We start from the raw sequence: 22,042 nt of genomic DNA, 5'->3' as shown, positions 1-22,042 counted from the left end.
TTCCTTCGGCCCACGTCAAATACGCGACTGTCTTTCACTTTCGGGTTACTGTGGACGCGAGATGCCGCTGGTTCCGAAGACAGCGGGGCGGATCAAGCTAGGTAAGCAGGTGTGACAGAACAGGGGGCATCCAGGCGGGCAGGGGCAGCCTGTCTCCAGTCTGTCTGTTTTCAGTAGGGTTTTGACTCTCATGCGGTGGTTGAGGTCTCCGGCCAATCCCTCTCCCTGACAGACGGCTTTCTTTTCCTGTAGACTGTCCTCTGAGGCCCGGCTGCCCGCTGGGGGGCGCTGCTGTCCCCAGACTCTGCAAGGAATTCGGTCCCGAGGACTACGGCGAAGAGGTAAAGGAACTCCTAGCTCCGCTGCGCCCTGTTTCGGTCGATCACGCCTCTTTTCACCCCGCGGTGCTGAGTCTCGCCCTGGCCGGGAGCCCCGCTGGGCTGCGGGCTTGGAGAGGCGTGGCCTCGGGCCCTGACCTGGAGCGCGCGGCGCGAGGCGGGGGAGGACGCGACCCGGGAGGACGCGGCCGGAATCAGTGCGAGAGGTGCGCGGGGTGGGGCAGATAGAGTCTGTGGGTTGATTGGGAAGGGAGTAGGAGCTCCTTGGGAACGGTGTTATGACAAGAAGGAGCAGTGGGAACACAGACAACAAAGCAAGGAAAAGTTAAAAGAACTTCTTTGAAATGAAACCTGAGCAGAGGGTTTGTTTTAAACTGTAGGAGATGAGGAGGGAACGAAGGCACTTGAAAGGCCTTGCCCAACCCAGGGTTTGGATGTTCTCAGGTAGGTGATCTGGTTATTGAGGGAGGGACAGGATCAGATTTGGGAACACAGAGGCAATACTTCCAAAGGCTTCATGGTTATCTCTAAAAACCTCAAACTCACAAGTCCAGAAGTTCATCATCTTTGCAAATGGATTGCTTTTCCTCTAATGATTGGTGGGAAAACTGAGTAAATGCACATGGTCATACACTCTGGATTCCATTAATTACAGGCTGTTGTTGTTCCTTGTGATTAAGCCCCTAATCTTAGTTTTGGTTGCTAACACAAACTTCCATCCAGAAATCTGAAAGTCATTCTATGTAGTCCTCCCTTTCCTGTACGTCACACATGCAGTTAGTCACTACTTCTGAAGTGTCTTTCCAATCGAACCCATCATTTCCATTCCTGTTCCTGCTGCCACTGCCTTAGTTCAAGAACTCATTCCCTCTGGCCTGGACAGTGGTAATGGCCTTGTCACTAAACATTCCACCAGGAGTATTTTATCTGAGTGTTTCACTTCCCACATCAGGTCCACTCCCGTCACTGAGGGGACAAAGTTCTAACTCACTGGGTCACACGGAGTTCTTCAGATATAGCTCCCGGCAGCATCTCTATTAGAATAGTCTCCTCCCAAATCTGTCTGCCATTACCCACTCAGCACACACTCACTGAGCACCAGCTGTGCACCTAACACAGGCACTGTTTTATACTGGGAAGACAAGTCTATCGAACAGATAAAAATCCCTTTATTAAATGGATTAGAAGTATCTAGTAGAAGCAGCCAATTAATAAATAAACAATATAGTATGTCAAATACAAGAAGAGCAAAGAAAAATAAAGCAAGGAGGAGGCTAGGGACCACTGAGTGGAGTTCAGAGACTTGTTTTAAAAGGATTGGCCAGAGAAGGTTTCTCTACAAAGGTTTAAGCAGAGAGTTGAAGGGGGCAGAAGAATGAGCCATTCACTGGGGAAAGAGCATTCCAGCAGAGGAACTAAGTACAAAAGCCCTGAGATGTTAAAAGTGAAGCTTCTCGCCCTAACCGGTTTGGCTCAGTGGATAGAGCGTCCGCCTGCGGACTCAAGGGTCCCAGGTTCGATTCCGGTCAAGGGCATGTACCTTGGTTGCAGGCACATCCCCAGTTGGGGGTGTGCAGGAGGCAGCAGATTGATGTTTCTCTCTCATCGATGTTTCTAACTCTCTATCCCTCTTCCTTCTTCTCTGTTAAAAAAATCAATAAAATATATTAAAAAATAAAAATGCTTTTAAAAAAAAATAAAATAAAAAAAAATAAAAGTGAAGCTTCTCAGTGCACTTGGTGTTGTAGGGACTTAAGAGGAGGTCACTGTAGCTGGAGGAGGGTGATAAGATGGTAGGAGGTGATTCATGAAGGTATTGGGGGGCCATGTCATGTGTGGCCAGGTTGTGAATTAAGACAATAGCATAGAATGTGTTTGGAGGAGAGGTGGAAGGTCAAAGAAGTCTTTTTTTGTTTGTTTGTTTGTTTGTTTGTTTGTTTTAAGATGGCTGGACTGGTCTGAGGAGGAAAAGGGAGGTTGAAGACATAGGGAATGATATATACTAGGATTTGAATGGCAGGTACATCCTGGGGAGGCTGCCTCAAATGGGTCCAGAGCATGCATTATTTGTGTCTAAGTTTCAGTTTTGGAAGTTGAAATAAACCCACCAACAATTCAAATTTGAGAATAAAGCTTGATGAAAGTGCCCAGTAATGTAAATGAAGATGCTGTTGAGTCCAGACTGTCTACTGAGGAGAGCCCTGCATCTAACATTGTTTGGAGGTTGACTATACCTCAGTGATCTGTCTACACATTATTTTAGTCCTGTCTACACATTATTTTAGCACTCTGGAGTTTCATGTGGCTTCTAAGTTTCTTAGTCAGCAGGCTACCACCTAGTCAGGGTCTGCTCTGTTAAGGCCTGATTAGCCACATTGGGACATGATGATTCCTGTCCTTCTTAGTTTAATTTTTATTTTTTTATATATATTTTATTGATTTCAGAGAGGAAGGTTTGATTCCGGTCAAGGCACATGCCTGGGTTGCAGACTCCAGTAGGGGGTGTACAGGAGGCAGCCAATCAATGATTCTCTCTCATCATTGATGTTTCTATCTCTCTCCCCGTCTCCTTTCCTCTCTGAAATCAATAAAAATATATTTTAAGAAAAGCAGTGAATAGCAAGGCTCTATATTGTATAACACAGTCTATGTGAGCACAGCTTGGTTGAGAGAGGGTAGAGATCATTGGAGATGAAAGGGTCCGACATGTCGTTGAGGGGAGATAGAATTTGAACTGGACCTTGAAGATGAGACAAGATGTGGTAAGAAAGCAGGTCAGAGCCAGGAGGGATTCGAGGACCACTGGGGGGAAACCCTAAGGCTGGAAAGAGCCTGGTGGCAGAGGGAGGATTAGAAAGGTCGGCCAAGGAGCTTTTTGGAAGGTTCCAGATCCCAGGCTGAGCAGCTAGATGCCAATGTGTGGCCTTGGCAGTGGGGGGTTACTGGAAGTGTCTCAGTAAGGGAGTAATTATTGAGAGCTTGGCTGTGGGGAGAGACATGAAGTGCAGGGGAGAGGCCAGCCAGGAATTGCTGCATTCAGTTAAGCGTGAGGTAGCTCCAGGCGGGTTATATGGGGACTGTTCATATTCAAAGATATGACAGGGGGCATAGCTGGATGAGCAGGTAAGAGGACTTCGTTTTAGTGGCTGACCTAGTGGCAAATTAGGGGAGGAGATACTGGATGGTTGAGAAGGCCAGGCTGAAAGCCACACTCACCCCTTGGGAAGGCAGGACAATAGTGAAGTAGGTGACACACCATGAAAGCTGAGAGCAGTGTATTTTGAGGTGCTGAGCTGGGAGAGGTGGGCCAGTTAGGTTCTCCAGGCTGGGTGGCTGCTTTGTGATTTCCATGGTGGAGGGGTCAACCTAGCCAAGCCCCTTGCTCTCTCCCAGAGCTCCCCCCAACACCAGCCTACCTCCCCTCCTCTCCCAGGACATAGTGGATTTTCTTCGACGGCTGGTGGAGAGTGATACCCAGGGCCTACACCGGATCCGTGTGGATGGGAGCAGCGGGCGGCTGCAGCTGTGGCACCATGGTGGGGAGTGAAGGGGCCGGGCCCAGGGATCAAGGCTGGTACCCTGGGGAGGGCTGGCCCTCAGATGCTCCTCGCTCTCATGTTCTTTCTTTCCCTTCTCTTTCTCCCTCCTGACAGATTACCTCCTGGACCATTTCCAAGATGAGGGAGAAACGGCTAGACAGAGTGATAGGGGCAAGGGGGCTGCGGGACTGGGTACCTACTGTGGTCTCCAAAAGTCCTTCCTGTACCCTCCCCAAGGGTCTAAGCCCTGCCCTCAAAGACCCTCTGCCTCGGCATCCTTGCCCAGCGGCTCGGACAGCCTGCTTCAGGTGCCCATGCCCCAGAAGCTGCTGCTGACTGAGGAGGTGAGACTGTCTGCATGGGGCTTCACCTTCCCCCAGGGATCTTCGAAACCCCATATTCCCATATCTATATCCCCCCCTAATCTGAACCTTTCAAGATCCTTCCATACTTGCCTCTTTGTTGCCTTCGCTCTCTTTTCCTGACACCTGCCCTTCCTCCTTCAGGAAGCCAACCGTCTGGCTGAGGAGCTGGTGGCTGAGGAGGAGCGTGTGAAGCAGAAAGCAGAGAAGAAGCGACTCAAAAAGAAGGTAGCTAGAGGGCCGGGGGCAGGAGCTCAGAGGGATTGGGGGGAGGGAAAGCTTCGAGAGAACTCGAGGTGGCCTGCAGGATCCTCTTGCCAGGGGGCCCAAGGGGTCTAGGGACGGTAGGGCCTCCCCAAGGCCATGTGGTGCAGCTGTTCTGGGGCCACACCGTACTGCCTGGGCTGGGCTCTGCCTCCTGCTTGCTGCGAGATGTCTCCCTGATAACTCTTGTCTGCTTTCTCACCTGTAAAATGAGGATAACAACACCTCCCTCAAAGAGTTCCATGGATTAAGTGAGATAGTATATGCAAAACTCTTCACCATTACATACATGGCATATAGTATATATTCTACACATGAAGAATTGATCTCAGGATACAAATTGTATCTGTGTGATTTAAGTATAGTGCTCAGAATACATCATCATCATTGTTATTATTACAGCGCCAAAAGGACCGAAAGCGACAGGAGCGCCTGGAGCAGGACAGTGGGGTGCCCAAGGTGAGTGTCTACAGGCAGGTACTAAGAGTACCAAGTGCCAAGAAGATGGAGAATCAAAGGCATGTGGCTCCAGGTATTCCCAACTCTGTACCTGTTTACCTTCCCTCCAGGTCGAGGCCACCCCAGATGGGAATGGGAGCCCCCCATCCAGCCCTGGGAACCCAGCTCAGGGACAGTGTGGTGAGGAAGAGGTGAGAGCCCCCTTTATTCCCCTCTTGGCCTCTGCTTACTCCCTACTTCCTCCTACTCCAGGACATACTTCATTCCCACCCCGCCCTACCTTTCCTTTCCGCTCATAGGACATACTGGATCTGTCTAGCACTTTCGTGTCTTTGGCTCTGCGCAAGGTTGGGGATTGGCCCCCTAGCTCTCTCAGAGAGAAGGAACTGAGCCAGGAGCCCCACGGCAAGAGCCTGGGCCCTCCGAAGAAGATGAGCCAGGAGGAAGGAAACTCGCCAAGAGAAGAGGCCCCCAGGCAGAGCCCTAAGGCAGAGGTGAGGTGAACCGAAGAACCTCCGTTGGAACTAGTGGAAAATTCTGGGAAGTCAGATGATCCAAGGGTTGAGGGCAGTGACCAAGAGAAGTTCTCTGGCCTCATGTTTAAGAAACTTGGGGTCAAGCTCCATCACTGACACCCTGACCCTGGCTGGTTTCCTCTGCAGGAAAGTAGGGCTGATAGCATCTTGCAGAGCTATTATGGGAATTACTTGAGCTAGTTGATGCCAATTGTAATGTTAATTGTGTGAACAAAAGAGAAGAATTTGGGGAGGTTGAGGCCCAAGTCCTGCTTGACTCTTCTCCCCTTGCCATCCCTAGGCATCTCCAGGACTGCTGGCAGCTGCCTTACAGCAGAGCCAGGAGCTGGCAAGTAAGATCCTCTCTCTCCCTCCTCTTTGCACCCTCCCTGGGCTAGCCCCATCTGAGGTAGCTCCATCTGAACCTTCCCACCCTCCCTCCTTGCCAGAGTTGGGTACTGGCTTTGCCCAAAAAGGTTTCTACCATGAAGCCGTGGTCTTCTTCACCCAGGCCTTGAAGCTCAACCCCCGGGACCACAGGTAGGTGGGGACTTGGCCATTGTGCTGGGAGGTCAGGGCAAGGCAAGGTGTTGAGGACCTGGACTTTTGGTCTCTTTGTCTTCATCAGGTTATTTGGAAATCGCTCTTTCTGCCACGAGAGGCTGGGTCAGCCAGCGTGGGCCCTGGCTGATGCTCAGGTGGCCCTTACCCTGCGGCCTGGCTGGCCCCGGGGCCTCTTCCGCCTGGGCAAGGCCTTGATGGGACTGCAGGTACTGGATCCAACATGGGATGCAGAGGAGGAATTTGGGTGGGATGGTGGGTATTGGGTTTACATTGACATTTTCTAGGGAAGCTCAATGTACCGCAATGTCACAATGTCAGTGATATTAGGAGCTGGGGCCAGCTTGAGAAAGAGGGCACTTTTAAGTTCCTTGACCACTCCCCTTCCCTCAGTACCTAAACTTTCCTCTTTCTAATCTGGGACCAAAGCGTTTCGAGGAGGCCGCTGCTGTGTTCCAGGAGACTCTGCGAGGTGGGTCCCAGCCTGATGCCGCTCGAGAGCTCCACATTTGTCTTCTGCAGCTTGCTATGGTAAGGGAACCAGGCATGCTCTTGCTAAGGGGCAGCAGGGAGAATTGGCTGTGATTGCAACACCAAGCAGTGCTGCCTTCTGCCTCAGTGGGGCAGGGGGTGGGGGCAGAATGAGTGGGATGAGGGGCAGGAGCTGTGCTGCTAGAAAGGAGTACATCAGGTGGCCCTCCCTTTCCCTTCTCAGCAGGATCAGCGAGGAGGATACCCTGCACCACCTCCGCCAACTAGGTTCCCCCAGCCATTTCCCCACACTGAGCCCATGGCCGCGGGCCTTCTCTCCCTCAGTCACCCTCCAAGCGCTCCTGGCCTTCTCTCTGCTCCAAGGGCCCCTGGCCTTCTCTCTGCTCCAAGGGCCCCTGGCCTTCTCTCTGCTCCAAGGGCCCCTGGCCTTCTCTCTCCACCGTTGCATTATCCACCTCATCACCCAAGCCTCTCCAACCAGCCCCACCCCCAGACTCAGAGTAGAAGACCTCCTCTCCATCTCCAGAACCCCTCAAAGGGCTGGGGCACCCTGGGACTTGGGCCCCCGCATCTACCTCAGGCCAGATGAGGGAAGACCTGTCCCTCATAGGACAAGGCCATGTGTATATCCCACAAGGATGAGGGACACTGTGTGGTGGCTGTTCCCTGAATATTTTGAGACCTTGTACTTCAAAACCATAGTTAGAGACACCCCTGATAGTCATTCCTCTTGCCACAGAGACCTTCTGATGAGAGAAAGAGGCCCATGACCGCTAAAACGGCCTATCTTTTGTTCTCAAGCAGATGGCTTCTTCTGGGCAATAAGGAAAAATAAAATCCACCAAGGCTCAAGAAGGGAACCTTACAAGTACAAAAGTTCAGGTGTTAAGATTATAGGGGGCATTTGAGGCTTGCTCTGCTCCTGGCCCTAGGGAACTCATTCTCTAGCCAGAGCTCTGTGCCTGGGAATGGGGTCATAGTGATGAATAAGGCTGAGTCCCGCTCTTCACCTTGTGGGTGCTCACCTCATCTTAGTCCCAGTCCTTGCCCTGTTTTCTCCAGCCCCAGCCCCTCATGACTTGTTTCCTGTCCATATTTTTGTGCACGTGTGACCTATCCTTTGCCCAGTGGTCTGATGCTCACTTCCTCTGACTGCTGAAGGTTCACCAAGGGTTTGCATTTGGGAATTCCCTTACCCAGTTCCTGCCTGGAGCTGGCAGAGCCCATACATCTCCACACTTCCCCCTGCTGGCTCTCCTGCTGATGGGCCTCAGCAGGCACCCAGGCTACCTTGGCCATGTTCTTTCTCCACTTCAGCACTAGGCATTGTAACTAGTCTTTACCTTTGTGCATTTACTCAGTTTTCCCACCAAGGGTCGCTGCCCCAAGAGATGGATATAAGTCTCTACTTCCTATGTAAGAATCATGAGTTCATTTTGGTTTCTGATTCTGGCAGCTGCCCCTGGCTGCTTCCTACCTAGCGTTGCCTGGGACTCTCAGCTCATTTAAATGTGGATCTTCAGGGGATTTTTAGGCCTCCCAGAATGCCCTCCAAAGAGGAACCATTCATCAGGATAAGTGATTCCTGCTGCCTTTTATGGGTCTTGCTCAATACCGTTCATACCTAGAGATAGGAGGTGTTGGATAAAATCTGCCATTACTAGTTGGGTCACCTTGGACAGGTCTCTCAACATCTGTGCCTCAGTTCCCTCATCTGTAAAATGGGTGCAATCCCTACCTCGCAGGGCTGTTTCGAGGACTGAAAGAGAAAATGAGAAAATACCTACGAAGTGCCTGGTACATAGTGACTGTTAAATAAACCAATTTTTATCTGCAACTGTCCTACATATTCATGATTCCCATGGTGGAAAGAGAGGAGTATGCGTGAATTGCTACTTATTTCACAAAATACAGAGTTCCTGGGACGGTGGTTCTCAAAGTGTGATCCCTGGACCAGCAGCATCAGTGTCACCTGGGAACTTGTTACAAATGCAAGTTCTCAGGCCCCACCGAAGACCTTCTAAATCAGAATCTGCAGGGCGGGAGCCCAGCAATTTGTTTCAGTAGTCTTCCAGGTGATCCTGATGTTCCCATCCAGAGGCCATTTTGAAGGACAGGTTTGAGTTTTGTTTGTTCAAGGCTTGATGATAAGACATGGCAGCGCTGGGCTAGAATTTAGGAAACCTCAAGTGGAGGAGGTTTATGGCTCAGAACCAACTAACTTGACTGGCCCCTACCTTCCTAAGTAGAATTATTTGCCCTGGAAGTTCTTTGCTTATGCCTGGTTGGGGCGTGGTGTTGGGGAGAAGAGGTTGTTGTTTTTAGGGATGACTCCACCAGAGCCCTGCCCATCTGGCCTTGTTCTGGGGGGCATTCTCTGCTTTGGGGACCCCACTAAGGCTCCTGGCATCTCTAAGAATAGCTGATTACCACTACTATGTGGTATCTTTGCTTTCAGGCTGAGCTGGCTCCTTGCTCTTCCAGCCTCTCAAAGACATATTCCCTCTTACCCTAGACTTGAATCTTCTCCGAGAGCCCCAGAACTCCTGACATTTTGTCCCCATACTCACACTGCTAACCAGTAGGGTTGTGACAAAGCAGCCTGAGTTCTGAGCCCCCAGGGCTGGAAAGCAGAGTGCTAAACCATCTTGATTTTCCTGGGACTGAGGGATTCCCTAGGTGTGGGACTTTCAGTGCTAAAACTGGGAAGGAAGTCCTGGATACACAGGAATAAGTTGGTCACCCTACTCTAAAGGTTCCAGAGAGGCTTTTGGAAGGGGATAAAGGAAATAAGCAGAGGACCTTGAACATGAACCAGGGGAGGTATGTGTGTGTGTGTGTGTATGTGTAGTTGAGGGACAACACAGTTACAAAGAATACTTTTTGTATATAATGGCTGACAGATTGGTAGCTCTATCCTAGTTATCATTGTCTGTTTATGTCCATGATGCCATTTTCCAGTTGCCCAGGTTTGCAAGGTTGTCACTGACTCAAACGCAGTTTTTCATCACTGGGGGAATTACACTGATTCATCTTTGCTGACAACCTCCTTCTTTCCCTGCTCCAAGTCTGGCCCTGAATTCTCTCTGCTCTTACCTTTTGCAGTAGCCAGAAATACACCACTTCCTCAGTCTCTGGTCCACCCTAAACATTGCTCTCATGCCTCTCCTCTAAAACCCCCAAGGACCAGGTTCTGTCTACAGTACAATGCCTACATTTCTACCCTTGGCCCTTCTCCTCTCCTCTCTCTGTAATCTCTTCTTTCAGTTAGGCCCAGTCACACTTATAGGGACAGAACCTACTGTGGCCAACAGCATGAGCTATGAGGCAGACAAGCAGGTGAGTCCCAGCCCCACCACGTAGAAGCTTCATAATATGACCAAGTTCCCTTGGGCTTCTGTGATCCATCCAATTTCCTTATTCTTAAAATGAAATTAAAGCCTCATTATCTCCTGGGGTTATTGTGAAGATTAATCCATGCAAGGCACCTGGAACTGCTCAATGAGTGGTAGCTATTGTCTGAAAAGGCCAGGTTCCCTCTGCCTTCCAGCCCTGTTCACTCTCCCTGAAATATCCTCTCCTGGGACCTCCCCCTGCAACTGAGACCCTAGCTGAGTCTCCTGAACCCTTGCCAGTGAGCCTGTGGTTTCTGGGCAGATGAATGGGAAGATCTGAGGAGGGACTGACTGGGAGAGAGGGGAAGCAGGAAAGACACCTAAGCATAGTCTTCCGCTGATTATCTGGGAGGGACGTGCGTAGAAGTCTGTAGCTACTGAGTGTTCCTCTTCCCTCCCCATCACACTGCACCAGGGTGATTAGTCACCAGTGGGATACATTAATCTCAGAAATGTGTGCCAGTGGAGCTAGGCTGGGGTCTCCACCCCGCAAGGCAGTTACTCCAACTTCCGCCTCGATGGGCGGGGCCATCCCATCCTGTCGCCACTGCCTCTGCCATCCTAGTGGAAACATTTTCCGCCCCACAGTGGAGTGGTGGTCCTGGAAGTAGGGTGTTCCTCCTCTCCCGGCTTGCATCACTGTGACTCAGGGTTCTTTCAGGTGGGGTGGAGAAAAGGGGTGGGACCCCATTCACAAATGACCTCAGGTGGGAAAAGAAAGTCAGGCAAAACGACCTCAATCTGGGGCCCTGCTTGAGGTTAGGAGCAAGGTTTCAGGGGGATCAAAGGCTCGGGGAACTGCGACCCACACAGCTCGTAGGAGAGGTCCTCCTGTAGCTACTGGAGTTCCTCCTCCTCCGCTCAGCCCCGAATCTCCTGGGCTCTGAAGGCTGGCTAGATGCCAGGGACCAAATCCTGACCCAGGGGCTCTTCCTTTGTACAACGGCCATCATTATATCACCTACCTTGTAGGTTGCTTGCTATGAGGGTTAAAGAAAACCGCTCCGCACATGCCAAGCAAGGGATACCCGAAATAACCAGCAGATTTTGCTCTCATTGCTCGGGGCGGGATTGAGGCGTGATGCAATGGAGTCTCCACTTTATTCTCAATAACTAGGAAAGGTGGGCGTCTGCACTGTGAGCTGGAAGAGGCCGAGGTCGACAGCCACCCTCCATCCGCAACCCGGAGAGGGTGCGGAGTGCAGAGGCGAGAGGGCTAGAAGTTTAGCGCTCCAGAGCAAGGGCGGTGGCTTTGCCTTCAATCGTCCACCTGTATCTCCTCGTCCGACAGATGGGGCCCGGAGTCAGGTCTCGCTGGGCCGGGGCCGGGGCCGAGGCCGAGGCCGAAGCCGCGACCGCGGGCGCTGTCTGGCAGCGCGAGGCGGCCCTGGACTTCGGGATTCAACGCGCGCAGCGAGGCCACATCGGCGCGCATCTCCTCCACGTCGCGCTTGAGCTTGGCGCGCCGATTCTGGAACCACGTGACGACCTGCGCGTTGGCCAGCCCGAGCCTCGCCGCCAGCCCGTCTCGCTCGGAGGGCGCCAGATACTTCTGGAACACGAAGCGCCGCTCCAGCTCCAGCACCTGCTGCGCCGTGAACGCCGTGCGGGACTTCCGCCGTCTGCGGCCCGCCGGGCCGTGGCCCAGAGCGCCCGGGGCCGCGCGGCCTGTGGAGATGGGGTGGGAGTCAATCTCCAGGCTGCGGTAATGGGCTTCAGTCCTAGAGGAAAATCTCGCAGCTACCAGAGTTCCAGGGTGGGGGTGAAGGTGCGGGAGCTAGACCGCGGTCCCTTAGCGAAATGCACGAGGGGCAGGCCGAGGAAGGGGGTGGGAGCACGAAGTGGAACCAGCCAGTGGGATAAGGGAGGCAGCAGGTTGAGGGCATCTAGCTAGAGGAGTGGGAGGAAGGCGGGCCAGGCAAGGGGAGGCAAGCTGCAGGGTCAGGACGTCTGGCGCGCGCCTTTGAGGCCTCCCGGAGGCTCTGATTGAGTCGGCTTGCAGGTTGGGGCCCGCACCAGAGGTGGGGAACCAACCGTGGTCAGAGGAGGGGCAGCTGACCGGCCTGGTGAGTGTAACAGGACCCCGACCGGGCCCTTCTTTAGACTTGTGGGTCGTGTCGGGCACTCTCGGCTTACTCTCGGTTAATGACACTCTTTCCCCCAGCACGAAAGGGACGGAGGTAGTGGGTGTGTAGAGGGCAAGGAAAGGCGGAGTTCGATTCTGAGGCCCTTGCGGCCCCAAGGCTCTTCAGCTCCTGGCGCCCTCTCGGGAAGAGAGGGACTGGGAGCGGAGCGTGATTACCCGGAGAGCCCGAGCCTCGCCTCCCAGCACTTTCTACGCCTGCCTTGCCCCAGCTCACTCTTTTACAGCCTCCGGCTCAGGCCTTTTGTCTCCTCTCTCCGGCCTTTCTGTCGCGATTGCCCCGCCTACAGCGAAAGGACTAATGGGTCGCTCAGTTGTAGACATCCCGGCCCATCCCCTTGGCGGCACCGGCAGCCGGGGAGCCTGGGAACTAACAGAGGGGAGGTGAGCAGCGGGAGCTGCAAGACCCGACACGTGGGCTGAGGGAAGGGGGCAGATTGGGGTGGCGGCCAGGATGCACAAAGGTGGAGCCCGGGAACTTGGAGGAGAAAGATGGGGAGAAGGCCAAGTCACAGTGCGAGACCTGGCCGGCGCTGTACCTTCAGAGGGCTGCAGAGCGAGCCCGTCAAGTCCGCGGAAAGCGTTGCTAGTCAGCTCCTCCAGCGCGCACAGCGGCGACGTGGGACCTGGGCTCGACTCTGGAAGCTGCGACGCAGAGGGTTCTCGAGGGACCATGCTAGGGCCGAGGATATCCGCGATGCTGAAGGGTGTCCGGGCTGTCCGGGGCTCGGGGCCCGAGCTCATGGCCGGCCGGCCGGCCGGGCTGTGGCGGTCCTGCCGCCCGCTGTGCTTGGCTCCGCAGCTGCCTGGGCCCCAGAGCGCGGCTCCCGATCTGGGCCCCCGTCTCGGACCCGCCCCCCACGCTGGGCCCGAGCCCCGAGTGCCCCTCCTCCTGCGCCCCCACTCCCTAACCCCGGGCCGCCGTGGGTCTGGAGCTGGTAGACGTCCCGGCAGCGGAATTTCTTCTACAGGCTATGGGGGCGCGCAGAGAAGCCGGCGGAATAACTCGCCAGAACTGGCCCCCTGGCTGCTCCGCGCTGCCGGGCGCGGCCCTGTGCTCACTCTGGCTGGATCCTTCCTGGGCGGCCCCCTCCCGCCTAGCCGCCGCTCCGGCTCATAAACTCTCTCGTAGGTAATAAAATTGCTTTCCCTGTTCGCAGCGCCGGAGATTTGCAAAATGCCGAGGAGCTCAGAGTTGACTGTGCTAAGATCCCCATCCCACCTAGGAAGGACCTCAGTCTCCTGACCTGGCCCCCTCCTCCCCGCCCCACTCCTGCTGAAAGCTCTTAAAGTAGGTCCCGGCGGCTGGAAGTTATTAGCAAGGCACTGGGCCTGGGGGGACTCAAGCCTTGGAAGAACCCTGCCCGGCAGAGCGACTGCAACTGGGTACAGTGGGAATGCGATGTGCAAGCCCGCGCAGGTGAGTGGACTCCAGCCGGCTCTGTGGCTGGACCCAAGGCTGTCTCAACAGAGCTCAGAGGCTCTGAGAAAGTCAAAACACATGGAGCCCTAGCCGGCTTGCTCAGTGGATAGAGCCTTGGCCTACAGACTGAAGGGTCCCGGGCTCCATTCTGGTCAAGGGCACATGCCTGGATTGTGGGCAGGAGGCAGCCGATCAATGATTCTCTCTCATCACTGATGCTTCTGTCTCTCTTTCCCTCTCCCTTGCTCTCTGAAATCAATTGAAAAACAAAACAAAACATGGAGAAGCGCAGAGACCTGGCCCTCAGGAGAAAAGATACAGCAAACCCAGAGCTAGGGGTATTGCTCAAGAGGGGTCTTTGCCAGGAAAAACTGGCCTCACAGAGGGCCTTTCTGGTTACACATGAATCTATCAGTTGATGTCTTTGTCTCCTCTTATGCTCCTGTCGTCCCAGTTGGGGTTCCCCAGCCTGTGAGCAGTGGTCAGAGGAGTCCCTAAAGAGGAGTGACTGGATACATCCAACCAGATTCTGGGACAGAAACTCCTGCCAAGCCAGGGACAAACTCTGAGGACTGGGATAGTTATTCCTATTTTATCTGCATCCAGGTGTCATTCACTCTTCTCTCCCACAGCTCACCTAACCCAGGGCTCACACCAGGGTGAGCACCTCCACTGCCCTCCTTTGTAGGAATAAGGCACTTCTGGGACAGCTGCTCCACCAGTGGAGCCCTACAAGGCAAGGCTTTTGTTTGCATATCACATCCCAAATAGCCAGTGGGTTTACAGCCCAGAGACAGAAGCCCTACAGCCCAGAGACAGAAGCCCCACCACTCCTGAGGAACTCACACTCTGAAGGAGGTCTCTACTATGAGTTTCTTCTAGTTTTTTTCTAACAGTGCCATGAAGAAGTAGGTCGTCCCTCCTGGACTGTCCATTCTGTCACCTTCTCTGTAAACCTCTGCACCTCCCACTGGGGCAAGTGGAGCCTGTAGTTGGGGTGCCCCAATCAGAGCTTGGGAGATCTGAGGCATGTGGGCCAAAGACTCCTTTCAAAGACAGGAAGACACTTTGATCACGGGGGTTAGGGAACCTCACGGTGCGATACTGACCTCGCCCACCCAACAGAAGTAGAGAAACACAGAGTCTTCTTGGTAAAGACTCCCTTCAATGACCACCCCTTCCCCCCATACCCACAGATACTCACACAGTGCTCTTGTGGCAGCTTGAGCAACACAGCCCAATGGGTCAGAGAGCATGGCCAGGCCACAGCAGAAAGCTGAGATGCGTCAGGACCTTGTTAATGGGTTATTAATGGTGGGGGGCAGAGGAGGGTCAGGAGAGATCCTCCTAGCTGGAGGCCTTAGCCCTCTGAACCATCCTGGTGGTTTCACTTAATCTGAAATTAAAGAGGGTCCCAGGAGGATGCAGGAACTGGCTAGCCCGTGTACTAGGGCAGTCACCAGACACTACAACTTTCACTCATGCATCATCTGTGTTGCATTTGTCATCGTTTGCTCTCCATATCTAGTGTGTGTCTGTGGGGAGTGTGGGGCTCTCCGAAAGGGTCTTTGCCTTCCTCACCTGCCATCTCTCCTGCCTACCTTCTCTGCTATGCAACTGGGCTCAGGTAATGGGGTTGGACAATGGGGTTAGGCAATCCCCAGATGTGCATTTGGTAGAGGAGAGGGAAGGAGAGACTAGTAATGGGAGGAGGCTGCTGACAGCAGAGCCCAACTAAGGTCTCCCCAGCAGCCAGCGACTTGTCCAGCCTATTGTGGGGCCACAGGAGGGGACTTTTCCCAGCGAAGCCTCTGGAACCTGAGCTGGGGAGAAACCGGATCCTCAGATCCCTGGAGGGGGTAGGAGGAGGGTGAGTGATTAATGAGGAAGATTAAAAGATTAAACCTGGGTTCTAGGCTTGGGGGGCACTCAGTTGACTCATAGACTTCCCCCACTCATTTGGGGGGCTGACAGGCCCCAGTGCTCCCTGATGTGAACCTTTTCCTCCCCCCTCCCATGGTCCAACCCTCCCTGCCTTGGGTCCTTCCTAGAGCAATCCACAGACATAATCATTCACCACTGCCCACCCCCCACCCCTCCCACCACGACAGTTTTCCTCTCCCAGCATTCTCAAGCAATCCCTCACGCCTCCCTCAGATTCCCCACACTGTTCTTTTCAGAAACTTCAGGGTCCTCCACTCTCTCCCTTCATAAAGATCTCCACATGCCAACTTTCACTCCCTCAGGAAAGTGCCTCAATTCCCTCTTTAAAAAAAATGTTGCCCTAGCTGGTTTGGCTCAGTGGATAGAGCGTCAGCCTGCAGACTGCAGGGTCCCGGGTTTGATTCCTGCCAAGGGCACATGCCCGGGGTTGCGGTTGCAGGCTCGATCCCCACCTTTTCTCTCATTCCCAGACACCACGCCTCTCACCCAGCCATCCTCAGCCTCTCATCTGGTGAGTCCCGTCAATTCCACCCAGGCCTGCCCCAGATTGACCCCTCTTCTTGGTACAGAAATCTGCTCAATAAACTACTTTTAATCTTCAGATTTTGCACCCTGGGCAATCCTCTGAATTTTGTGTGTGTGTGAGGGGGGGGTATTGGGGGAATCCTCAGAATAACTCCCCTGGGCGATGCAAATGACAGTCTGGGAGCTGTGCTTAACACCTCCCCCACCCCTCTTGCCCCAGTTCCTTTAGCCAGCATGAGAGGTAAGTGGGAGTTTATGGGGGAAACTCCAAGCAGAGGAGCTTGGCAGGGGCATCCATCCATCTCGCACACTTCTGGGATTTTCTCTTGCGAAAACATTACTGCAGAGTGAACGGATTTGGATACCGAAGTTTCAGTTTCGTTATTTCTAGGACTCGGGTTTGTAAGTTCTTTCCAGCCCTTTACACTGGTTCACACAGAGCTCTGCGTAACCGCCGCCAGCCCGGGGTGTGCGGGACGGGATGGGGAACTGCGGAATACTCAGATGCCACTCGCCTCTACACAAACTTACACTCTGGGACCCTTGTCCCTATATCCTCTCCCAGCCTCCCCCCCCCCCCCGCCCCGCCCCGCGTCTTGGGAGAAACTGGCCAGGCTGAAAGGGACGGGTCCCCCTCTATGCCAAAGGCTGGGGCAAATCTCAGGGTCCCTTGTCCCAGGTGGAAGCGGCTAGGTGAGAAAGGGCGGCAGAGGCACCATCGGGCGCGAGGGCCTGCGGGTGACTGACACCTTCACCTGGAAGCGCTGCAGGTCACGGGCGCCGGGGAGAGGGCCAGTGCGCGGGGGCTGTGTCAGAGCCCTAGAGAACCCCGGGCCTGATCCATCCGCCCTGACCCCTGGCACAGATCCAGAACGCAGTGACCCAGGGGATAGGGTCTGCTGCGTGTAGCAGGCCAGGGAGGCGGAAGGCGGGAAGGAGCCCATAGATGAGGGAGAGAGATGCGGAGCCCACAGCTGGCCTGCGTCAGCAACCTGGGGAAGTTGGCCGCTGTACAGCCGCCACCACCAGCCGCCGACAGACAGAAATAAGGCTGCCTTGAGCTGGGGGTGAGGCGGGGCAGCTGCTCCACCCAGATCCCGCCTGAATGCCCCTGGGCTGCTCCTTGGCCCCAAGCCAGGTATCATCAAAGACCTCACCCCCAGGTTTGGTCTTCAGGCCTGGGGGCCCTCAGGCAGCCTCCATTTTAAGCCAGCCATTCTTTTTATTTTTGTTTGGTTTTGTTAATCTTCACCTGAGGATATTTTTTCCATTGTTTTTCAGAGTGGAAGGGAGGGAGGGGGAGAAACATCTAGTGAGAGACACCCATGACTGGTTGCTTCCCCCAACTGGGGAGGCAGAACAGGAATGAACCTGCAACCCAGGGACATGCCCTTGGCAGGGAATTGAACCCATGACCCTCTGGTGCACCAGTGGACCCTCTAACCACTGAACCACCAGCCAGGGCTAGCTGGGCATTCCTGACCCAAGCCAAGCCCCAACCAGACACACCCCAATTCCTGCAGCTGCTTGAGCCACCCAAGTCCCCAGGGGTGTCTTTCCCCCTAGCCCACACCTCTCCCTCTTCACTCCTCAGAACCACCCTTTCACACACAGACTTCGAATTTCTGGCTACCCCAGTTAGAGACTCACAGAACAGGAACACTGGCATGGTTTATTTTCAGAGCCCAGCATTCATGTCCAGGCTCACACAGACCAGGAAGCTTGCTGACTTGCTCCGTGGAGGGTAGCCTTGCTGCTTACCTCTTGTTCCTTGGAGCTGCCTTTGCCCTCCTGGGCACCAGCTCCCTCTCCCCCTCAATTACTCTCTCTACAAGATGGCTTCACCTAGCCCAGGTACCCGAAGGCCTGCTGAAGCTTGTATAGACAGCCAAGACTCCAATTCTATCCCTGTGAGTGTCCCATGCCCCCATTTTTTTTAGCCTCCTCTGATGATGCAAATCTTCAGATTTTTCTTTAAAATATCACTCTTCTCCAGTCCTGCAGTGACCACTGTCCAACCCAAGCACCACTCTTGAATTAGGACACCTCCGCTCAGGCCTTTGTCACATGGTGCAACATTCAAGGACAGAGAGAATTCCCCTCCAGAAAAACTTTTCACCAAAACGAGCTGGTGTGGGGGCCTGACTTCACTCAGCTCACCTTCTGGGTTTTAGGGTCCTCTACCCCTCTCCTTTGGTCATTTCCTGAGGGGCATCCTTCTTGATGACACTCAGAGGATTTCTGAGGGAAGCAGGACACAGGACAAAGTATGAGTGTGTGGTAGGGATAAGAAGGAAGAAGAGAGGTGCTTTTAAAAGTTTTTATTTCAAAAAATAAAGCCACAATTAATTTCACATAAATATCTGGGGAGGGACAGGGAGCGGGATGGGGCAGGGGCTTGACCCCTACCTCCTCTTCTCTTTCACACTGTACTGTAAAAGCAAAGGGGCAGGCTAAGGGGAGAACAAGGGGAAGAAGTAGTCAGTGGGAGAGTTCCTGCGAAAAAGGCCCCCTCAGCCCACCCCTGCCCTGGGACTGCCTTGGACCTGGCTCACCTTGCCGAACCATCGGGAAAGCCATATCTGCTTCATGGTCATGTGATCAGGGAGAACTTCATTGTCAAAAAGGAGCTGCACCTAGCAGGGAGATGGGAGCACAGTTTTAGGAACTCTCCTTTCGCACCATCAAGAACTCACCTGGTCTACTCTAAACTCTCCCTCCCTTTGTAGCCCCTTCTCCTCCCAAAGAAACCTACTGTGGGAATACTCACATGCTGGGGATTTAGCATCAGGCGATGACAGAGGACCCTCCGGAGATGACGAACCTCAGCTCTAACAGAACATCGGACATATTTGTTCTGCGGGTGGGGAGGGAAAGGAAGACAAGATGTGTGAGAGAAGGGCCCCGAGGAGGTGAGTCTCCTGAGAGAGGCCCTCCCATAGCCCCTCTCACCTGCAAGACGCTTTTATTCTTGTCTTTGCCAGAACTGGGGGGAAACAGACACAGATTAGGGAGTACTATCATCCCCCGCCCCATCCCCATCCAGAGCCGTGATATAATCTCTTCAAGGGAACAGACACTCCCTTACTGCGAGCCCTCTCCCTGAGCCCCTCCCTGGCTCTGGGTCACTGACACTCTCACCTCAGCCGCTCCAGACACAGGCTCAGCTGCTCATCATAGCGATAGTAGTGGGCTTTAGAATGGTCAAAGGTGCTGAAGGGCAGGCCGAGGTTGCTCAGGGCTGGCTCTGAGAAAGACAGAGTAGTGAGGCGAGTAGCACAGATTCCATACTCCTCTTCCCCCAGAGAGCAAAACTGGACAGGAGGAATGCTCTGGGGGCTTTACCTTACCCTCCTGCTGCCAAGGGACATACCTTCCCCGCCGGGCTGGGTGACTCGGTCCAAGCCTCGGGACTGGTAGAATTCTCTAATTCGTTTCTCTTCACCTAGAAGGGAGTGGAGTATGGGAGTAAAGTATTAACTGACCCTCTGGCTGTCAACCTCTTTACCTACAGGATGCCCACCAAAGCCCTTGTCACCTCAAGCTGCTACCCAGCATCAGTCCTCTAGAAGCCCTTCAGAGTCAGGTTGGTCACTCACTGTCTTGCAAGCCAGGCACCAGCTTGTACACGATGTCCTGCATGACCCGGTCCAGTTTGAGGTTGAGCAGTGGCTGTGTCTCGTGGATCTTGATGTTGCACATGGGGCAGTACTTGCTGGTTTGGAGGTACTTCACAATACAACTTTTGCAGACTGTAGGAAAAGAAAAGCAGACTCTCAGGCCCTCTGTGAATCAGGGCTGGATGGGGTGCCTGGGTGTTTGGGGCAGGTGGCGCAGAGGCTGACAGCCAGCTGGGTGGGAACCAGGGCCTGGAAGAACCAGCCAGGGTGCAGGGGAACTCACAAGTATGGAGACACTCTGTGATGGTGGTGGCATCCACGAAGTAGCCGGCGCACAGGCAGCAGACGATGTGTTCATTCAAGTCTTTGATTTTTACTCGGACCTCCTCCTGCGGACACACCCTCCGTCAAGATCACCCTTCCCAATCCCAACCCTGGTGCCTTCCCAGCCTGGGAGTTCCCTCTTTCCTCACATCTCACAGCCGGGCCCCAAACCTTGCATGGTCAGCAAGGGCTTAGCTCCCGAGGGCTGACACTACCCTTTCGCCCAGCAGAGGTCTCCGCGCATAGCGGGGGCTCCCTTCACGTGGACTGGCCCGACCTTCCTTTCCCAGGGGAGGCTATACGACGACGGAGGCACAATACGCAGGCGTCTCAGCCTAGAGTTTGGCAACTCGACCGCAATCGCGCAGGCGCACTGTGGCCCCTGCCTCTGCGCAGGCGCACTGGGCGTCTGGCCGGTCCCGGCCTGTCCTCTAGTCGGCCCCAGTCAGCCCCGCTAGCCGACCACAGCAGTAACCCTGCCGCCCCTGCACCTCGTTCCGTAGTGGGTCCATCTTGTACACTGACTGGAGCTGGTTCCGAAGCCTCATCGCGATCGCAATCTGGCCCCCCTGAGGAGACGCCATCTTAAAGGCTGATCCCGGCCTGCCACTTCCGGTGCCGCCTGCAGGGCGGGACTTGTCGCCGAGCAACGAGGGCTTAGGTCTTTTCGGATTCGCTGACTCTCCGTAAGGCCCCGCCCATGTCCTTTCTCCCCCGTGTGCTCACCTGAGCCCTAGTGGCCCCTCCCCCTCCTCAGTTCGCAATTAGGGAGTGGGGGGTGTGTGTGGCGAGGGGTCCTATCTCATTGACCTCCTGTAGTAATAATCATAATAGACCCTACCGGACGTCGCGACGAACTTTTGGAGCCTGCAAAAGACTGCTTCCTCCTAACCCCAAAGGCCGGGCGTCTCCGCCCGCCACCGCTCAGGGTCGCCCAGCTCTGTGACAACCACGCTAAAGCCCCTCCCGCCCTCTCTATGTTGTGTCGCCCTCGTCGGCCGAAGCTAGACAATGCGAAGCTACATCCCGATAGTGGGCCTTCTCCCGGCTCCAGAGCGGGAGTTTCTCAGGGCTTTGCGGAGGCTCGGGGAGGGCGACTGGGAGGAGGAACCCCTAGAGACTTGGTAGTGATCTTACCCGCCCCCCCACCGTCCTCCCCCTGCCGCCGGGATGAGGGGGGCAGGCCCTCGTTAATGATGATGATTCAATCATCGGCGCCTGCGGAGGCCTGGGGCAGACTAATGCAGAGCAGATGCCGAAGGAGGATGGGAGGACGACTAGGACACTGCCACACACCGAAGCGCCCAGGCGGCGAGTCCCTGCAGGAGCATAAGCTCAGCTCGGTGTTTGGGGAAGACGCAGGGGTCCCGAAAGCTTGCACGCCGCTGTCCCTAGGTGCTTACAGCGGCACTAAAGCCAAGTGTCAGTTTACTGTGAAGAACTAACACCAAGTGCAGCTGGAGATGAAAGAAGGGAGCGATCCCAATGGAGACCTCGGAAAGGCTTTCTGAAGGAAGTGGGACTTCGTGTGGGCACATTTAGAGTTGGGGTGGGGAAGAAGTGTGGTGGAAATAGAAAAGGAAGGCTGAGCGGAGGGGAGGGACCGGAGAGGGACAGGAAGGAGGCCAAGGTGTGCATCTGAGAGTAGTGGTAGAAGCAGCAGGACGTTACGGAGTTGGGACTTTTAGCCCATGGGCCATAGAGAGCTAGCTGCCTCTTTTGAAGCAGGGAGTGACCCTATGAGAGAAACATTTTTGTTCATTTATGTTCAGAGTGAACTGGAGTGGATAAGCAACAAGAAGTTTTGGGAGTGGTGACGTTTTAATCACCTACTCACTACAGCCATTGCTTACCTCTGTGGTCCAAGATGCCATCATCTGTCCTCTGGATGAGTAGTGGTTTTTTGCCTGCTTTTCTTGCTTCCACGTTGCCCCTCTTTAAGCTATTCTCAATACAGCAGCTCAGAGTAATTCTGGTAAAATATGAATAAAAAAGAATATAAGGAAAAAATTTCGAGTTGGATATGTTTATTATCTTGTTTGTGTTGGTGGTTTCATGGGTGTATGCATATGTCAAAACTTACCACATTGTACACTTCATTTTTTTCACATTGTACCCTTTAAATATGTGCAGTTTAT

General features: G+C 54.1%; 3 protein-coding genes across 7 annotated transcripts; 1 reads left to right on the top strand and 2 right to left on the bottom strand.

The window, feature by feature from the left end:
* The first annotated feature begins 31 nt into the window (after positions 1-31).
* On the top strand, positions 32-8,365 carry TTC31 (tetratricopeptide repeat domain 31). 2 transcript variants are annotated; one of them, XM_080686702.1, is made up of 13 exons: positions 32-101; positions 253-341; positions 3,772-3,874; positions 3,992-4,221; positions 4,384-4,467; positions 4,906-4,962; positions 5,073-5,153; positions 5,262-5,456; positions 5,779-5,830; positions 5,927-6,017; positions 6,106-6,247; positions 6,468-6,569; positions 6,754-8,365. In XM_080686702.1, the coding sequence occupies exons 1-13, from the start codon at positions 62-64 to the stop codon at positions 7,117-7,119; spliced, it is 1,632 nt and encodes a 543-aa protein (XP_080542828.1). In that variant the 5' UTR covers positions 32-61; the 3' UTR covers positions 7,120-8,365. The 2 variants fall into 2 exon arrangements, with proteins under 2 accessions (XP_080542828.1, XP_080542829.1); XM_080686703.1 differs by having other exon boundaries at positions 6,757-8,359.
* Positions 8,366-11,183: 2,818 nt separating this feature from the next.
* LBX2 (ladybird homeobox 2) lies at positions 11,184-14,718 on the bottom strand (the record flags this gene model as incomplete). Its single annotated transcript, XM_080686704.1, has 2 exons — positions 12,608-14,718; positions 11,184-11,593 (listed from the first exon to the last, which is right to left on the bottom strand). Exons 1-2 carry the CDS (start codon positions 12,810-12,812, stop codon positions 11,184-11,186), a joined length of 615 nt encoding a protein of 204 aa, XP_080542830.1. The 5' UTR covers positions 12,813-14,718.
* A 2,896-nt stretch (positions 14,719-17,614) lies between these two features.
* On the bottom strand, positions 17,615-20,594 carry PCGF1 (polycomb group ring finger 1). Of its 4 annotated transcripts, XM_080686766.1 has the most exons (10): positions 20,396-20,594; positions 19,864-19,969; positions 19,560-19,712; positions 19,334-19,405; positions 19,102-19,207; positions 18,913-18,946; positions 18,731-18,817; positions 18,516-18,596; positions 18,370-18,413; positions 17,615-18,201 (listed from the first exon to the last, which is right to left on the bottom strand). In XM_080686766.1, the coding sequence occupies exons 1-10, from the start codon at positions 20,486-20,488 to the stop codon at positions 18,141-18,143; spliced, it is 837 nt and encodes a 278-aa protein (XP_080542892.1). In that variant the 5' UTR covers positions 20,489-20,594; the 3' UTR covers positions 17,615-18,140. The 4 variants fall into 4 exon arrangements, with proteins under 4 accessions (XP_080542892.1, XP_080542893.1, XP_080542894.1 ...); XM_080686767.1 differs by lacking the exon at positions 17,615-18,201 and having other exon boundaries at positions 18,266-18,413; positions 20,396-20,589; XM_080686768.1 differs by lacking the exons at positions 17,615-18,201; positions 20,396-20,594 and adding an exon at positions 20,054-20,260 and having other exon boundaries at positions 18,266-18,413.
* Positions 20,595-22,042: the final 1,448 nt, after the last annotated feature.

Source organism: Plecotus auritus (assembly GCF_963455305.1).
Source record: "Plecotus auritus genome assembly, chromosome: 8".
Taxonomy (NCBI): Eukaryota; Metazoa; Chordata; class Mammalia; order Chiroptera; family Vespertilionidae; genus Plecotus; species Plecotus auritus.
This window is presented reverse-complemented; position numbering and strand designations above follow the sequence as displayed.

Coding starts and splice junctions, on each gene's coding strand:
- TTC31 (XM_080686702.1), top strand. CDS start 62: ATGCCGCTGGTTCCGAAGACAGCGGGGCGGATCAAGCTAG. Junction 6,018..6,105: donor CTCAACCCCCGGGACCACAG/GTAGGTGGGGAC, acceptor TGTCTTCATCAG/GTTATTTGGAAATCGCTCTT. Junction 6,248..6,467: donor AGGCCTTGATGGGACTGCAG/GTACTGGATCCA, acceptor CTGGGACCAAAG/CGTTTCGAGGAGGCCGCTGC.
- PCGF1 (XM_080686766.1), bottom strand. CDS start 20,488: ATGGCGTCTCCTCAGGGGGGCCAGATTGCGATCGCGATGAGGCTTCGG. Junction 19,970..20,395: donor TGGACCCACTACGGAACGAG/GTGCAGGGGCGG, acceptor GTGTGTCCGCAG/GAGGAGGTCCGAGTAAAAAT. Junction 18,947..19,101: donor CTGTGTCTGGAGCGGCTGAG/GTGAGAGTGTCA, acceptor GTTTCCCCCCAG/TTCTGGCAAAGACAAGAATA.